The sequence below is a fragment of the Ixodes scapularis genome, unplaced genomic scaffold (genome assembly GCF_016920785.2).
Source record: "Ixodes scapularis isolate PalLabHiFi unplaced genomic scaffold, ASM1692078v2 PGA_scaffold2__306_contigs__length_199485367, whole genome shotgun sequence".
NCBI lineage: Eukaryota > Metazoa > Arthropoda > Arachnida > Ixodida > Ixodidae > Ixodes > Ixodes scapularis.
The window spans coordinates 14538451-14555649 of record NW_024609857.1 but is presented as its reverse complement, the minus strand read 5'-3'; the positions used below and the strand labels follow the sequence as shown (position 1 = coordinate 14555649).

General features: G+C 46.3%; 2 protein-coding genes across 2 annotated transcripts in view; one reads left to right on the top strand and one right to left on the bottom strand.

Moving 5' to 3' along the window:
* The window catches only part of LOC8027821 (isocitrate dehydrogenase [NADP] cytoplasmic), a 34598-nt gene extending 21356 nt beyond the window's left edge, over positions 1 to 13242 (top strand). The window contains exons 5-10 of the mRNA XM_002409629.5: positions 2769 to 3052; positions 5158 to 5309; positions 7776 to 7888; positions 9378 to 9475; positions 12862 to 12954; positions 13049 to 13242. Coding sequence (XP_002409673.2) covers positions 2769 to 3052; positions 5158 to 5309; positions 7776 to 7888; positions 9378 to 9475; positions 12862 to 12954; positions 13049 to 13130 — 822 coding nt within the window. The 3' untranslated portion in view covers positions 13131 to 13242. The remainder of the gene's footprint in view (positions 1 to 2768; positions 3053 to 5157; positions 5310 to 7775; positions 7889 to 9377; positions 9476 to 12861; positions 12955 to 13048) is intronic.
* Positions 13243 to 16259: 3017 nt separating this feature from the next.
* LOC115309530 (Golgi SNAP receptor complex member 2) lies at positions 16260 to 17138 on the bottom strand. The gene has a single exon (XM_029967785.2). The coding sequence runs from the start codon at positions 17009 to 17011 to the stop codon at positions 16370 to 16372; it is 642 nt and encodes a 213-aa protein (XP_029823645.1). The 5' UTR covers positions 17012 to 17138; the 3' UTR covers positions 16260 to 16369.
* Positions 17139 to 17199: the final 61 nt, after the last annotated feature.

Sequence of the window (17199 nt, the reverse complement as noted above, 5' to 3'; positions counted from 1 at the left end):
ATCATACTCAAGGTTCACATAAAGATGGAGGTGCTCCATCTTCACGTAAAAAAATAAGCTCTGCAATTTTTTTTTTTTTTCTTTAGCGCGGTGCGTTTGTTTGTTTCCTGTAGCCCGGTACCCAACCTTGTGCCGAGAGCAGCGTATGCGCAGATGCACCACATTTCTTCGAGCGCGGCAGCGCACACTTGCCTCAATATTGTGAGCACCCCCCAAGTCCCCCGAGACGCGGCGAAACACCATTTTCTCCGACTCACCACCGTATGATTTAGGGGGAAGTCTCCAAGATGAAGAAGATTTATGCAAGATTAATTTAAGCTCCACCTAAAATAGAGCAAAACTCTCGCCCGCGAGTTGGGGAGAGGTCCCTATTCAGAGATTAGCAGAGCACTCTACCGCTAATCTATACACCAACTCAACTCTCCTACGTCGCGTCGCGGTGGTGGCGCGCCGGACGCACTTCCGGTCTGGAGCGGTGGGCAGAAGTCGCCGTTCCAGACATGCATTCCTGTGTTCTTTCGGAAAAAAACGAGACGCAAAACCTGCCTTCTCGTCAAAATGCTGTGACGGGGGCTGTACCAAGAGAGCCTGGAAGGGTTTGAAGATCAGTTTTCATGTGTGTTTGCCCCCTCCGTTCGTCCGAGAACGTGGATAGTAGCCGTGAAAAGGGCAAACCAGACGCTGTCCAACTACGATTGCGTGTGGGGCAACACTTTGTGGTCGCCAGATGTATTTGCTTTGTTCCATATGAACGAGAGAAAACCGCCAAGTTGTCCGGACCACCCACGGGTTCAGTGCGTCTTCAAATTCACACGGCCGCCTGATCGTTCAAACTTTCGTCTGCTTTTTCAAACTTGTCTGCTTTTTGTCGTCTGCTCGTTCAAACAAAAACGGCCCGTAGACCAAACGTTGACCCGGTAATTGCTATAAGAAATAATTGCAGGCCTCAAAAGACTTAATTAGGCTCGATGTAGACAGTAGATACAAGATGTTGATCATTGGTACCGGTGGCCATCACCGACTTGTTACGCTTGGTCTGTTCCCGCTTCCGATTTTCAATATCGACGTTGATCATCGTCGCAACCTTCTACACTTTTGCAGCACGAGCGACGTCGCGTCCGGAAATAGCTAGAAGAATCTCATCATGGTTTTGGCGTCCATTCTGCGGCGTTCACGCGAATGAATCGCCGCACGTCAAATTATTTACGGAAAGTTTAGCGGCGTAACGAGAATTGATAATTTCGCTCAGGCGATTAAAGTGTTAAGAAAGACATTGCGATGACGACGCAGAATCGACAATTCCAACCTGAAAAACAGTATGCAGACTCACACAAACGCCGCCAACGTGACATTCGAATGGTTTGTTGACGCGGGACGCGGTGCTTCTTGACCGTACTCCATTGTGCATGCGTTCGAACTGTCGTCTGCTCATTCAAACTTGGCTGCTTTTTGTCGTCAGCTCGTTCAAACGACAGCGGCCCGTAAACCAAACGTTGTGAAACCAAACGTTGTGAAACAACTAAGTGCAGGCCCCAAAACACTTTTGAAGGTTGGTTGGGGTAAGTAGGCTAAGTGTAAACAGATGCAAGAAGATGTTGATCACCAGTGGCCATCACCGACTTGTAATGCCCGATTCTACTTGCGGTTTTCAGTATCGACGTCCACCATCTCAGCTACGGTCCACGCTTTTGCAGTCCGAGCGACGTCGCGACTAAAAATAGCGAGCAGAATCTCATCGTGGGAGTCAAGCTTTAGCGCCCATTCTGCGGCGTCCACGTGAAATGAATCGCCGCACGTCACATTATTCACGCAAAGTTTTGCCTCGTTAGTTTTGCTGAAGCCGCACAAGTAGTCAGACATTGTTAGGAGGACGTAGAATCAACAATTCCAACGCGAAAAAGAGCACGGGGACTCCCACCGACGCCGACAACAACGCAATTCAATGGTTTGTTTATGGGCGACGGCGGGCTTCTTGCCCACCATCCACCGCGCATGCGCGGCGCCGGTGGCGTCCGCTAGGGGCGCTCCGGTTTGTTTGTAAACATGAGTTGGTGTATAGGTCACTGCCTTAATACGTCACATCTAGCCTTAAACCGGTTTTAACATCACCGTTTTGTAACACTGCTGCCGTAGCAGCTTGATCTTTCAGTCAAGCTTAGTACAGCCCCCGTGTTTGTTGCACCTTAAAACTCTCAAATTGCATCATCATTGTCTCTCAGGAATTGTAAGAAATATCTATATGAAGCCACATGATTTTTTGTGCTCTTTTCTAAACAAATGCACATTGGATAAGTGGGCAGCTATGGCCAAACACGAGTTAAGAATGCTCCAGAAGCCCTTCCGACACCTTCATTATACTGCCAAACGCCATTCCTTTACGTTACACAAATGGTCCGCTACCGAGGCTGTTGCGTATTGATTGAGGCTGCAGCCATTTTGAAAATCTGGCACTGGGATTGCATAACTCGCCGTAGCTATAGTCGCTGACAAGCTAAGAATGGCAAGGAGGAGCTTCAGCTATCCTATGGCAGAGAAAGGCACGGAGCGCTTGCTAAAGGCTGGGCGGGTGTTCGAAAGAGGTGCTCTACCATTCTCGCTCTTTGGGTGACTATAGTGCCTCTCGTGGTTGGTGTATGGAGCAATTCAATGCCATCGCCGGTACGTGGTGGCGCCTATTTGGTGCATTCTTAAGTCGTATCCGACAACATTACGAGGTGCCGCACGAGCATCGTTGCGGCGTGCCCAACTGCAAACTTCCGCTCGCGCAGTACAAGGCGATGGACCGCACAGTGACCAAGATGGGCAAGGTGGAGTTGGTGTTCACCCCGTACGAGGGTGGCGAGAAACAGCGGTACATCGTGTTCGACTTCAAGAACTCCGGTGGAGTGACAATGGCCATGTATAACACGGACGAGTCCATCCAGGGCTTTGCCCACAGCTGCTTCCAGTACGCCCTGATGAAAGAGTGGCCCCTGTACCTGAGCACCAAGAACACCATCCTGAAGCAGTACGACGGACGTTTCAAGGACATCTTCCAGGAAATCTACGAGAGGTGAGGATTCCATCGACATTTCGTTCCGCTCGGTGCCTCTCGTTGGTGCCCTGTTTTGGAGCTAATCTACCCGGAAAGATGGATGTGGAGGATTGTGTAGTCATCGACAAAGGGAAAACAGCGGGGCGTGTCTTTGGGACATCCGGCCTCCGGCACGAGCTCCGCACTTTTCGCCGCGCTTTGCCTGCACGTGCTCGCTCGAGGTGCGCGAGAGGTTGAAGAGTTGTTGAAGGTAGGAAGCTCGTGCTGGAAGCGAGACAACTGAAGCTCCTCCCTGCTGTTCTCGGCTTGTCAGTGATTATAGGTGGCGATTCTGTGGGGGTTTACCCTCGGTCATTGCATCATGAGATGCACGGTGAACCAAACATCCGCCAAGGTTAGGGGCCAACACTGCTTCTAGAGCCTTTTTTTTTTATGTAACTTGGAATTTAATTCAGATGAAATTTACATATGTAGCTTATCTGCCATTACAGTCTGACTACAAATATGTATTTGGTTTTGATGTAGCCCAATTAGTTATGTTAATATTAAAAATTTAATTTGCAAATATTATGGAAAGGATTAAGACAAATTCCAGTAATGAAATCAGAAAATAAATGTATCTCAATAAACTAAAAAGGCTGTGGAATCCAGTAAGGCATAAATGAAAGCTCTAGGGTGAAGTACTATAGGCTTTTAGGACACTTTGGCATTTTCCAGTTTCAAAATGATTTATTGTAGACTGCCTAAAAAGCACCTAAAAAAAAAACAGATCCCATATTTCATATATGTATACCCCTTATTGCATATGTTACACATACACCTTCTACGAGAGAAAGAAAAGAAGAATGAAGATTGGGTATGTGCAAATGGCTTTCATAAATAGCAAAGTGGGCATGTGCAAATGGCTTTCATAAATAGCAAAGTGGGTATGTGCAAATGGCTTTCATAAAATAGCAAAGTGCATAAATAGTTTGTTCAGAAATAATAGCAAACAGCGGCGTAGACTTTCCATTTCCCCGGGGGGGGGGGGGGGCATTATTTTTTCGCCAGAACTGGAGATTGAAGCTGACGAAAACACGGTGGAATTCAATTTCCCATGTATTTTGTCAATAAAGGCAATGTGCACGTTATTTTGTTTACATGCCACTACTAGAAGCTCGTTACATGGCACGTAAACAGCGTCTCGGTAAGGATCATGGCCCGGGGGAGGGGGGGCACGAGCCCCGTTGCCCCCCCCCCCCCCCCCATGGTCTACGCCTATGATAGCAAAGAACATCTACAGACCCATTAAATTTATAGCATATACTGGTAGTTGCGCAGGCAGAATGCAGTGCGAAGTTTAAGGTTGAGTGATCATTATCTAAACCTTCAGGGTCTTTCTGGAACATGCATATAAATAAGTGTGGCTAAATTTAGACACTGTACATTTTTTTATAGTATTCGTGGGTATCTTGATAAGTTATCATTGAAAGCATACTTGAGTAGCTGCACTATTTATGAACAAGGCCCTTGCGTCTGCTTTCCCGCAGAGCACATATACAGCCAATCATCACGTTGCGCAAAAAATAACATAGCGAATAACTAGATAGAGATTACGATTCTTCATACAAATGCAATCTTCACAGATGGTATCTTCGGGCAAAGACGATATCTCTGTTTTGTAAACCGCTGTAATCATGCTGCCGATCGCGGTGATTGGCAAGCCGCACACTTCGCGGAAAAGCGAAACCTCAGGTTTTCTTCATAAACAGTGCGGCTATTACTCGAGTAATACAGTATATCAAGGTTAAGTACTATAGTCCTTATTGGATACTCAAATAAACATGTAACATGTTGAATAAAAAGAATAAGTGGAAAGAATTTTTCAAGCAGACGCTTTTTCGAGACATGGACACCATAGCAGGTGTCCATATCTTGATTCATCAATTTTGTATTAATATATTTGCAGTCACACCTTGAACAATCACTTTGTGCTACTGTGTGATTGCATCTGCCATTCAAACACTGTCATTCTTTCCATGAATTCTGTAGTTATGCCATGTCTCTGTGCTGTGATCAAGTCTAGAAAATGCTATAAGGGGTTATGTGAGGCATCGCAAGTTTTCTTTCTCCCGTCTTTCCAGTGAGTACAAGGACAAGTTTGAGGCTAAGAAGATGTGGTACGAGCACAGGCTCATCGATGACATGGTTGCCCAAGTGCTCAAGTCTTCGGGTGGGTTTGTCTGGGCCTGCAAGAACTACGATGGAGACGTCCAGTCCGACATTATTGCTCAGGGTGAGTTGTAGTAATATGGTCATGCAGTAATCTGTTGAGTAAGTGTAGTGGTGGCAAAAGTTGCTATGGTGACCCCATTAACTTCACAGTCGTGCAAAAGACGTGGAAGCTTTGTTCTTTGCATTAAGGGAATCTGTGTGCGCATTTGAGTTCTGGTTCCTCACATGAAGTCTACTGATTAAGTCGACAGAATCCCTCTTTGCTTGCAGACAAAGTGGCGAACAGCAGTATGGACAAAGCAAAGTTCTTAAGTGCTAACTTTTTTTTTATGTTTGTAGTGCAGTATAACCTCGTTAAAACGTATCTGGTTACATCAGACATTCTGACTCTGCATAGTGCAGGTTTTGTTATACATACATTTGACTATAATTATATATATATATATATAAGTGAGTCTGTAAGTAGCTTGCCATTTCGTTACAGCAGATTCTTTGACAGCAGTCATTATATCTAGAACATTACACGCCTCGTAAGCTTCATATTCATGCGCGACTTACCGTAGAATACCGTGCATAGGCCAATTCCATACTAGGTGCCCATTTGCAAATTCGTAAGATCTGAGAAATTCCGCACAATACATTTATATGTAAAATTGATGACCGCACAAGTGCCCATCCCCAACTTTTTCGCTATTATCTCAAAATTTTGAGTGGGCGCTTGCCCGGTATTTTACACTGGTGTGCCTAGATTTGAGAATGTTTACAACTACTCAATCGGGGTCACATTGTTTGCTCGCCACACAAACTGTGGCGAGCGTTGGTCCTTTGCAAGCGTCTCCACCTTTCCACCCACTCTTATCCTCTCTGCATGAGAACCCATCGCATGCACACTCTCAACCAATTTGGCAGGAGGCATCTGCCAAATGCTCTTCAGGGTTTGATGTGCTCCATTTCTTAAATCTAGGTGCTCTAGTAGTATGAACTAAAGCGTGCAGTGTCGACGACCATCGTCGTCATTGCGCGCCGGGCGCCGTTGGGTGCGCTGTCTAGCTAGGGTTGTGCGTAGCGGTTTCTAGCATGCTGTAAAGGTGGAGGTGCTATCTCTGAGGCACGCTATCGCTCGCACATTTTCTGATTTCATAGCTCGCCACTTGTGGTCTTAGCCAGCCTGTGTCGAACGTGGGCTGCTTTGAAAGTTGATCCTGTTATGACACAATGCAGCGAGTGCGATGGTAGGCACTGCTGCAGCAGCAGCAAAGCAGGAGCAAATCTCCCCGAAAGATAGTCATTCAGCAAATCATGAAGGGGAAAAAAAAAAAAAAAAATGTCAGGGGGGCCCTGGGACTCTCGAAACGGACTCAATGCCATTGTAAAGGACAAAAAAAGCTATCGCCGCCAAGCAAGCGATGGGTGATCTGCAACCAAAAAGGTGCTGACTCCGTGACGCCCGTTCTCGAGACATTCCAGTTAACGTTTTTTTTTTTTTACAAAAACTATAGCTTTCTCTTAATAGCCATTCACATTTCGTCTGTCTCACTGGTTAGAACAGACTCCATTCATAATCCACAACAAAGTTTGTTGTAACGGTATCTACATTCCGCATAGACCAAAATCCTCATCACAATCCAATGTTTGTTGTATGTTTATACTGTATAGCAAAGAACTATATTTGACATTTTTAAAAGAACCTCCTGGCTTAGTTTAGCAATCTTACCGCGTCAAATTAGCCCATTGGGGAGGGGATTTTAGTATTCTGTCAAAAGTACTATACTTGGAAATATTTAATAGAACTTCCCGGCACACTTCCCTTGCGGTGAGAGCTGTATTGATTGGAGCTGTTCGAAGTTTGCCTGAAAGCCACGTTGCACAGTATTTTTAACATGTTTGCTGCAGTTGTTCAGGACTCCAAACAAGCTCAAGTAATTAATATATGGAGCACAGGCTCTGTGGTATCCTCTGAAAAAGAAAAGAATAAGAAGTGCTGCAGTGTTGTGAAGAGAAGGGGCTAGATTTTGAGTTTTTACAATGGTACTATTGCTCATTTCACTGCCTGGAAGAGATCTCAGTAGGCAAAATTTTCTTGTCATCTCGTCTTGCAAATATAACTACACCCGGGACGCAGTCTAGGGCAACTGATGTGGCACAAATCGGTGAGGAACCATGTCGAGCTCCTTTGGTCACACGGTGAATTTCATGCACTACCAGGCACCTACTGAGACGCTTTGCCTGCAGTGCAGTAGGTGAACTAAAAATGTACCTTGCTTTGCTCTGCAAGGGTGGCAACCTCATTCTGCTTTTAGCACATTAAAGCATTGACAGTCGCTGTCTGCAGGGCATGGCAAATCCCAAGCATCTTATCGTCGCCCCGCAGCCAATGAGATGGCGGCTTTGGCCGATAAGAATGCCTAAGAATGAATCTGGGAGAAAGAAGCGTGAACGCAGGAAGCGTCGCCGAGCGTTGGTGGCTGTGCTGGTGAATTTTCTTATTGGCAAACTAAGTGGCACGCATTCTTTGCGCGTTCTGCAGGTTACGGCTCTCTCGGCCTGATGACGAGCGTCTTGGTATGCCCCGACGGAAAAACGGTGGAGGCCGAGGCCGCACATGGAACTGTCACCAGGCACTACAGGGAACACCAAAAGGTTTGGGAAGTCTTTTTCGGTAGTGTGTGAAACAGAAACGAAACTCGATTATGTACTCTCTGGCATGGGGTTGCCAGCTGCTGCAAGTGTAGTTGTGCCTCAATGTTAACCTAGGCCTTTGTTATTGGCACTGGGCTTTGTAGGTAACCAGAACTGGTGGTAGAGCGCTGCCAGATATCGACGTAAGTTGCTCAAATCCTGGAGTGATGCATTAGGTCTTAAGGAATCAAGTTGGAAAGCTATTAATCATATTCTTTTTTTCTTTTTGTCATTCGTCTTTGCATGTAAGTACAATGGTTCGTCTTTTTAGCTTGTGTGTTATTACTAATTTGTAGTTTAGGAAACTGTATTAATTTGGGCTGAAGAAATTTGTGCTATGATCCACCTAAATTAAATGGGGAAGGACTAGCACCGCATAGCCTTCATTGTAGGCACAAAATGCTTATTATCTTTTCCTGTCAACTTTAAGTATCTATCTTTTTTTTTTTTTTTTATTTATATGTTTGATTATCTTAAGATGTTGAGCATGTGGCCATGTCACAATAGGCACCCACCCCGAGACCTTCAAGTCTCTTTAGCTAACTGAAACTCTTCAGCATCTGCCGCTTCTCCAAGTACACCCGTGCAAGGTGATGAAGCTTGACAGAGGCACGCTGGTGCAAAGGGGTGAAGTACACCATATTGTGTGTCCTTTCAATTTGGCTCTCAAACCTAGCGAGCGCCTATCCCCCAGTTTGTCAAGATTGTCTCCAAATTTTGGGTGGGTGCTTGCTCAGCGTTTTATGGTAATATTTGATTTACAAACTCTCAAACTGGGTTCTCTGAAACCCGTGGAGGATCACCTGGAATTCCTTGATCGCCTCAATTTTCAACACGGCCTACTTCAAAGTAGAGCACCCTTAGAACATTGGCATTATTTCAGCAAATTATTGACGATTCTCTAAGTGAAGCCCCCATAGCTTTCCCCCTAGCATGTATGGTGTGACAGAGCTCCTGAGCCTGTGCAGTTGCAGAAATGCCAAGTGGAAAATGGCTCCTGAATTGTTTCTCAGGGTGACTGTGGGGCCCCTCAGCATTTGGCAACCTCCCAACCTAACCAACTCTTCCTTGCATAGTAGGAAAGAAAACATTCCTGTAATGCCCAGACATAATTGTGCCACTTTTATGAAGACTGCTAACGTTACTCATAACTCCTTTGGAATTAATTGCAAGCCGATTGAGATATGCATGGACTGCAAACACAGTGAGCCCCATTGGTCTGACACATGCCACCATTGTTTTCTTTTTTTGACAATTGGGCAGTGGGCGAGCACGTATACATATGACACTAACGCGAAGAATGTGAGCAGAATATTCCCTAGACATCAGAAGAGGGTGTCAGGCAAATGGAGTCTGACTGTAAAAAGAAATGGTTGGCTTTTAAGCATTGTCCATCCCCTCCCTATGAGCTGTTGGGCGTCCTCTAACTCTGAGGTGCTTCTCCCAACAGGGTAAAAAGACTAGCACAAACCCGATCGCCAGCATTTTCGCCTGGACACGTGGTCTGGAACATCGAGCAAAACTGGACAACAATGACGAGCTTCACAGGTAATGCATAAATACGACAAGTGAAAACTTTTTTATCCAAAAAAAAAAAAAAATGCATTTGTCTTTTGTTTTAGTGTTTTAACAACCTAAACAAGGTTCTGTTGACTGTATTTGATGCACAGTTCTTGCATTCAGTTTTCTAATGATAATGTGGTGTGCTGTGCTTAGTGCGATAGCCACAGCCTGAAATTCAATGGCAGTGTGATAGCAAAATATATTGCTGTTCCTTGGTTTACGCATCATTAGCTGTTCAAGTTGATTATTTTATATGTAGTATAATTAGGTCATTGGGAGTTTACTTTAGCCATTTAAAATGTAGTTTTGTGCTATCATCTGCAATCAGGCTTATTTACTGCTACATCCTATCTTGCAAGCTATGTGCAGCATTTTGAAAACCACTGGTGTAGGGACATTGCTTTAAACGGTACCTTTTTAGTTCTAGTTCTCTCATTTCTATGTACACTTCTGTGTTGCATATAAATTGAAAATGGAGTTGATATCATTTGCGTAGTGCCACTAAGTTCTTCTATTGTTCATTTAACATCAAACTTGGCAGTAGACTGTTGGTTACTGTGGTCCATACATAACCTGATGCTGTGGTACCTCTATCTCAATCTGGGCTTGCATACCAAATCATTTGGCTAGAAACCCACTTTTTGATAGGCTGTCTAAGCTGTATATTGTGGAACAAAAATTAATAGGAGCATTACCAAGGTGTAATGTTGTGCAATGACTTGGCATAACAATGATGCGTAAAGAAACTTCTCACGAAGTTACATACTGTAAAACTTTGCAACTCTTCGAGGCTGCGACTGTCGCTGCGATTGGGCTGTCCAAGTTAGGACCGAAAAGAATACTTGGATGGTGTGAAGAGGAAGAGCCCCCCTGCAGGTTGTCATCTACCAACATAGAAAACCTGGAGCTGTCAGGATATTTAAAGGCATCTGGAAAAGTCGTGTAATTTTCGGGAGAATCGTCAGAAGGTTGTTCAAGTCTGGGAGAATTATTGATGTACCGTATTTGCACAAGTGTAGGTCGACCCTTTATTCAATTTCTGAAAATCTGAAGTGGGGGGGTCGACTTATAGTCGAACCAAAGCCTTCCACCGCCGGCTAAAAGGAAACAACCGCGATATCATGAACACCTTGGCTTGTTACGAGATCAACCGGCTGTGCCCCTAGCACTGCGCTATTCTGTGCACTCATTTTACAATTTTTTTTTTTTTTATTTGCGCGAACGAGCATTATTGATAGCGATTCACAAATTAACCTGAATGTACGGGGGTGAACAGCGCACGGCGCGCCCGACTCCCCGGGGGGGTGGCAACACTTCTTGTAAGAGCCACTCCGGAGGCCGCTGGAACAGCCTCACGACTTACTCACCCCGCGGCTTCCCTTCGCAGTTTTTCGTACGATTTACGGTCGCACATCGTTTGATCGAGTGACGAGATCATGCTAAAACGCTAACAACTTTTTTTTTTTTTTTTTTTTTTTTTTTTTGTATTGACACGTGTGATTTGGGCAGTTACGGTTTTCGGTGCTCATTTATGGCCATTCTTCATCCAGAAGCAACCAACAACTGCGCTGTTGGACGCCAGTTCGACCCGTCGGAGCGGGTGATGCTCCAGTGGAGTCTGCAGTGGCGCGGGTTCTTAAACTGTGACGGCAAACAAAGAGGCTTCCATAAGTTTGGATAGGTGGGGGTCCCCTCCAGAGTTGAAGGTCAAGCTTGCAACGCACGCCGCAAAAGTGTGCAATCAGTCTCTACCCGTGACGTCCAACGCGATCGCCGAGCAAGCGTGGAAGATGCAGTTGATCCTGTCATTTGTGAAGTGCGAGATTTTGTTGGACGATGCCGACGACGTGCTTCGAGAACGTAGCAGTGATGACGACGGGACAGACATCACCAGTGCGGATGAGTCGTGGTCCAGTCGACAGTGAACAGCTTCAGTTGTCCCTCCTCCAGCGTGAACTTCGTAGTTTTGGTAACGCCTGGCCGTCTCGCGCACGCATGTGCAGCCAAAGCACGCCAAAGGCATCAATCGCGTGTTGGAGGCTTCGCTATCGAAACAGATACTTTGCCATTCTCACTTGTACACAGTAAAATGCGCATCTACAGATTTTTTTTTTGTGTGTGCAATGTGGGGGGTTGATTTATAATCGAGTTGACTTACAATCGTGTAAATACGGTATGAAGGGCAGTGACCTGCAACGTTGCGGGAAGATGTGGAGTGTGGTGGTAAGGATAGACTTTGCGCCGATTGACAGTTGCCCGCGGCATCACTAGGTAGCAAAAGCCGCCATCCGATCCACCAGATTAAACGTGAACAGCCCTAACAACCTCTGCAACCCCATCGTCCGCGTTGTTTTTGTTTTTTTTACAGCGGAGCTGTTAAGGGCTAGGTTCCCCAGGATCATGTCCGGTATGTTGACAGAAACCTGCCTGGACAGCTACCGCCATCTATAAGCGACGGCGGCAAGCACACAACCAGTCTGGTTGCCGCCTTCGCTCGTAGATGGCGCCAACCTTTCCAGCTATCATAGAAGAATGGATAGTTGGGCGCGTTGGTGGGAATTTATCGTAGGAAACAGCGCAAAAAACAGACTGCGGCAAAGAAGAAGCACACGTAACGAGCGCAGCGCTCGTCACGAGTGTTACTTTGTCCTTGTCTGTTTTGCGCGCTGTTTCCTACGCTGTTATCAGTTTCGGTTCGGACTTAGGATGGGTCAGCCGCGCGCCCTTTTGGGGAACGAAGGTTGGCTGCGGAAGGAGCGGCGACGTACGCAGCAGCGCGAATGAGTCCACAACCGCCGCAAAGCCGCTGTCGCCTTGACTTCCACTGTGTCGAGCGCTTCAGATTCCCTTGCCAAAGAAGAGTATATCGCTTGCCTGGAAAGCCGCCGTCGAGAACAGAATCAGCGATATAAAGGGCACCGGCGGGCCAACGCCACGGATGACGATCGTGCCACGGAGGCCAAGCGCAAGCGCGAGGCCCGGCGACAACTGCATTCCACGCCGGCTGAACAGTTCCCGGGCGCGACGGCAAGGTTCCGGAGGGAGTTCGTGGATTACCTGTTCAGCGTCACGTGCGCCGCGTGCGAACGACTCTGGGTCGTGGATATGATACGTCGGACGAGAAGAAGTGGGAAACGGGCACGTGCGCGTTGTGGCAGTGTATCGAGTACAGCTCCGCTGGTCTTCCTTCTTCACGAGAGTGGAAATGCTGAACGTTTTTTGGCATTACTGAGGGAATTTAATTTAAACATTGAGAGAAAACCCGGAGAAGTTAAGGAATTAGAGGGAAGCAATTCGGTAGATGCCCTGCCACAAGAAAAGTGCTTTATATGCTGCCAAAGCTGAAAAGTTGTTTGTATACCTTTGTGCAGGTTTTGTACGGCACTGGAGTCGGCCTGCATCGACACCGTTGAGGGCGGCAAAATGACCAAAGATCTGGCCGGCTGCATTCATGGACTGAAAAAGTGAGGCGTGCTATGTACAGGTTTCTTGCTTTCGTACAAAGGCCGGCACCATTGTTGGAGGGAACTAACGCTGCCCTCCTTTGTTTCGTTGCAGTGTCAAAGAAGGAGACTACTTGAATACAATGGACTTTCTGGAGGCAATCACAGAGTCCCTCAAGACCAAGCTCAGCAAGTGATGTCAAGCTTCTGCGTATGCAGCTTGACAAATAATTTGAAGAGATTTTTGTACACAGGTTCTCCACCTCATCTCAGAAATGTTCCGCAATAAATTGGTATTTTTTAAGAACATTTGCAACTGCGTTGTGAGTGTTGATGAACCATTGCATTTAAGTTTTGACAGGGATGCATGGACTTAACTTAAAAAAGAAAAAAACATTATATGCTACGAAAAATGAGGGCCCACATTCGTTCATTCCTTGCTGCTGCGTAAAATTGTTTTGGAAAGGGACCATCGTAAAATGCCCCACAAATTTTAGAGGAACGCTAAAACAGTTTTCTAATGAAAAAAAAAAACTGAGTTTATTTATTTATTTTTTTTACACATTACTAGTAGGAGCAACATAATCACCAATGCCATCTGTGCATGATACATGCCGATGCCATCAGTCACACCACATCGTATCCAGCCTGTTATCCATTTGAAGGATTTGTTGTCTACGAACTAAAAGCAAAAGTGTTTGAAGTTTTCCGAGTATCTGCTTTTTCTAAGGTGAGCTCCGTATCTTTATTTTTAGTACCTGTGTGCAGTCGTGCAAACTTCTTTCTGTTGCATCCATGTCAAGCATCCCAATCCTGTTGCATTATGTTCATCGGAGTGGCGTGCGCTCCAGCAGATCGTGAATAGACTAATGAACTCACACCCAGTGTTGACTACAGGCTCCCCTAGCCCACTTCATTTGAGAAAAATGATCCACAGCTTCAGGATGGGTGTGGTGGCGCTGGGATTGAATCTGAGGTAAACGACATACATATATTTTAGCCATTCATCTACTTTGGGGACTATTTAAGATGACCAGGAGTCATGGTACCAGCATGCAGTTGTGTAACCGGAACTGCATGGGGGAACATGTTAAAGGGCCCATGAAACGGATTTTGGGTTGGGATTAATTTATTTTCGATTGGGATTTTACTCGTAGCACATCGTTCAGTGGGCCAAAAGAAAAAAGGTAGAAAGACGAAAGCCTGACTTTCAGTGCGAAAATTTGAAAACACCGCGGACTATTTCATACCTCCTCCCCTTCGTAAGCTCTCTGCCTTTTCACAGCGATACATCCGCGGTCCCAAAAGCGCGTCATTGGGTCTAAACGCACGTCACACAAAACCGGACTTCACTTAGTCCCTTCACCCCTAAGCTGACATTTTGGTGGAAGCTATGCGCTTGCCGAACCAATCGGCCGCCTCCCTTTATCACCTGACCTCAATCTCTGCGCGTGGGTATGCGCGGAGGAGCGTCATCATGTGGCAAGTGTGGCTGGCCCAACGAGCATGTAGCTTCCACAACACTGTCAGCTCCGTGGTGAACGGGTTGGGGAAAGCAACTTTTGTCTGAATTTTGAGCGACGGGCTAATCTTCCAGGGGGACAATGGCGCTGTCCGGGTACATAAACCAAATTCCGAGCAAGAGAGGCCTCCCCTCTTTTCGTCTTCTTGAACTGTTTGGTGGAATGCGCGATTTATGAGTTGAGGAGGAAAGCTAAACACGAAAAAGTTGGAAAAGCGTTTCATGACCCCTTTTAAGACCTTGGGTAGCGATCTTGTATTGCACGAACTACGTTGCTTCTCTAGGGCGTTGAGCCAAAGCCACCAAATCCAACAGGCAGGTCTTTGCTTCATTGAGTACTGAAGTGGAAGATGAAACACGAAAGGGCATGATGCATGCACTCATAATTGCAACGTCGAGGTACAGCTAGCAATTATATTCAGTGCCACTGCTCTGCACCAATGTGCAAGCTTCGCCACGTGACAAAGAAAGTTGAATTGGAGGTATGTTGCTCTTTACACCGAAGTACTAAGCCTGGGTTACAGGTGTCCTTGGATTTACTATTTTGACATCAGGTTGGAACCATGCGAGCTACAATTTCGAAAGCCCTTCATTTAGTGGGAGTATATCTGTCATTAACCGAGATGCTGCAAGCTTCCATTAAGGCATCCTATTTGAGGATGTCGCCATGTCCCCATGTCAACTTGCTGGGTTTTCACACCCGTCCTACACATGCTCTGTCCTCGTGCAGAGCTAACCCCATTGTGGAAAACCTTTCACAGGAAGTAATATAAAGTCCACTGGGTTGGGAGAGCGGTCAGCAGTACTGCTGACCTTTGTCAAGACCAAATGACCCAGCACATGCAGCAACGCAGCAAAGTGCACACGGCATCGTGGGTATTACATATCAGACTTGAGGACAGCGCCATTCATTTCTGTTGTGGATCAGTGGAGTGCGGCGAAGCAGGCGATGATTCACACTCATTCTACGCATGCTCTGTCCTCGTACAGAACTCTCCCCATTGTGGAAAACATTTCACAGGAAGTAATATAAAGTCTACTGGATTGAGAGAGCGGTCAGCAGTACTGCTGACCAATGTCAAGTCCGAATGACCGACCACATGCAGCAACGTAGCAAAGCGCACACAGTATCGGGGGTATACATATCGGACTTCGAGGACAGCGCCATTCATTTCTGTTAAGGATCAATGGACTGCGGCGAAGCAGGCAATGAGCACATCTCCCTTTCTGCCCATCCTAGTGATGCCACTGGTAGTTGCTCACCCTTCAGCTGGCTAGGAGATGCCAGTTATGACCTTATGACGCCCTTCATAGACAACAGAGAAGTTTGCTACATAGCCTGTGGTACTTGCATTTTTTTTTTTTTTTTTAAATAGAAGTGGATATATTAAAGCCTTTAACAATCCAGTGTTATAACCACTCCTAACTTTTCAGCTTGCCTTTGAAAAAAAAAAAAAAAAAAAAATTTCGCCAATTTAATTTAGTAAGGTGCACAAAAACATGCAAGTGCCCCTCCCCCTCTTCCTCCTAGTTTGGAGGTTGTTATATCTTGCTTTGGGCAGGCACTTGCTTCCATGCATTAGTATACTAGGTACTGCATTTGACCTGAATATCGCACCGAATTAAATTAACAAAAACGCGATACGTTGAAATGTTTTGACATTATACATCATCGAAGGATGCACTGCACAGAATTGTAAACAACTGCACCACACGGCTGCATAAATTCAGTTACGTTGTAAGGCAGGACAATCTCGACTGGAGATTTCGAATACAGATGAACATTTCCTGAGAAAATTCACTGTTCTAGGAATACCTGCAATTTATTTGTATGTCGCAAAAATTACCACATAACGTTTAATCGCTCTGTCTTCAAAATTCCACCGTCCACCCACAAGTCGCAGCTGAGTTGTCCTACGTCAGGTATTTCACGACGAGAAACATAACGACACAGGTGACCAGCATCCCGCCGAACAGGATGAACTTGTCCTGGTACGTCCGCCTCTCGATGAGCCGCATGACCGTGTTGGACATGCCCAGCGTGTTCGCCACGTCGAGTATTTTTCGGTGCGCCCCTTTCAACGTAGTCCTTTGCTCCCGAAGGTTGGTCAGTATGTTACTCCCGCTTCCTATCAAATCGTCCATGTTGCGGTGTGCGTCCTGTGCCCTGGAATGGAACTGAATCGACTGATCAATGAAGATGGACGTGTCCCTAGTGTCGTTCGGCGCGAACGTGCGAGTGAGTAGTTCTTCCCTGTTTTGGTGGGCCTCTTCCCGTTCCATCCTACGGCGTTGGAGGTTGCCGAGCGCGGCTTGAAGGTGTCTGTACTCGTACTTGAGCTCGTCGACTCTCATCTTGGCGTGCTGTCGGCGCGACATAGGCTCCTTGTTCACGAGGAGGCTCAAGCGCTCGCAGTTCTCGACGAGCTCGTTGATCTTCTCTTGAATGACACCTTCCATTCGCGATGCTTCGTCGCCGGTGGCGATCTCGTACCGCTTGAAGCACTGGTGGATGTCTTCCACGATGCTGTTCGAGACGTAATATAGCCGCTCCATGATGGTATTTTGTGTACCTTGTGAGGGGTGAACGCTCCTATGACTCGGTGCTATCGTTAGTTTGGCCGCGTAATAACTCCACGAACGACATGCCACATCAACGCTCTCTCTGATCGAAAGTTGTGGTGCTGTCGCAGTCCCGCAGCGACGACGCACGTAGGTAGCAGAAAATTAAAAAAGTTCTCTCA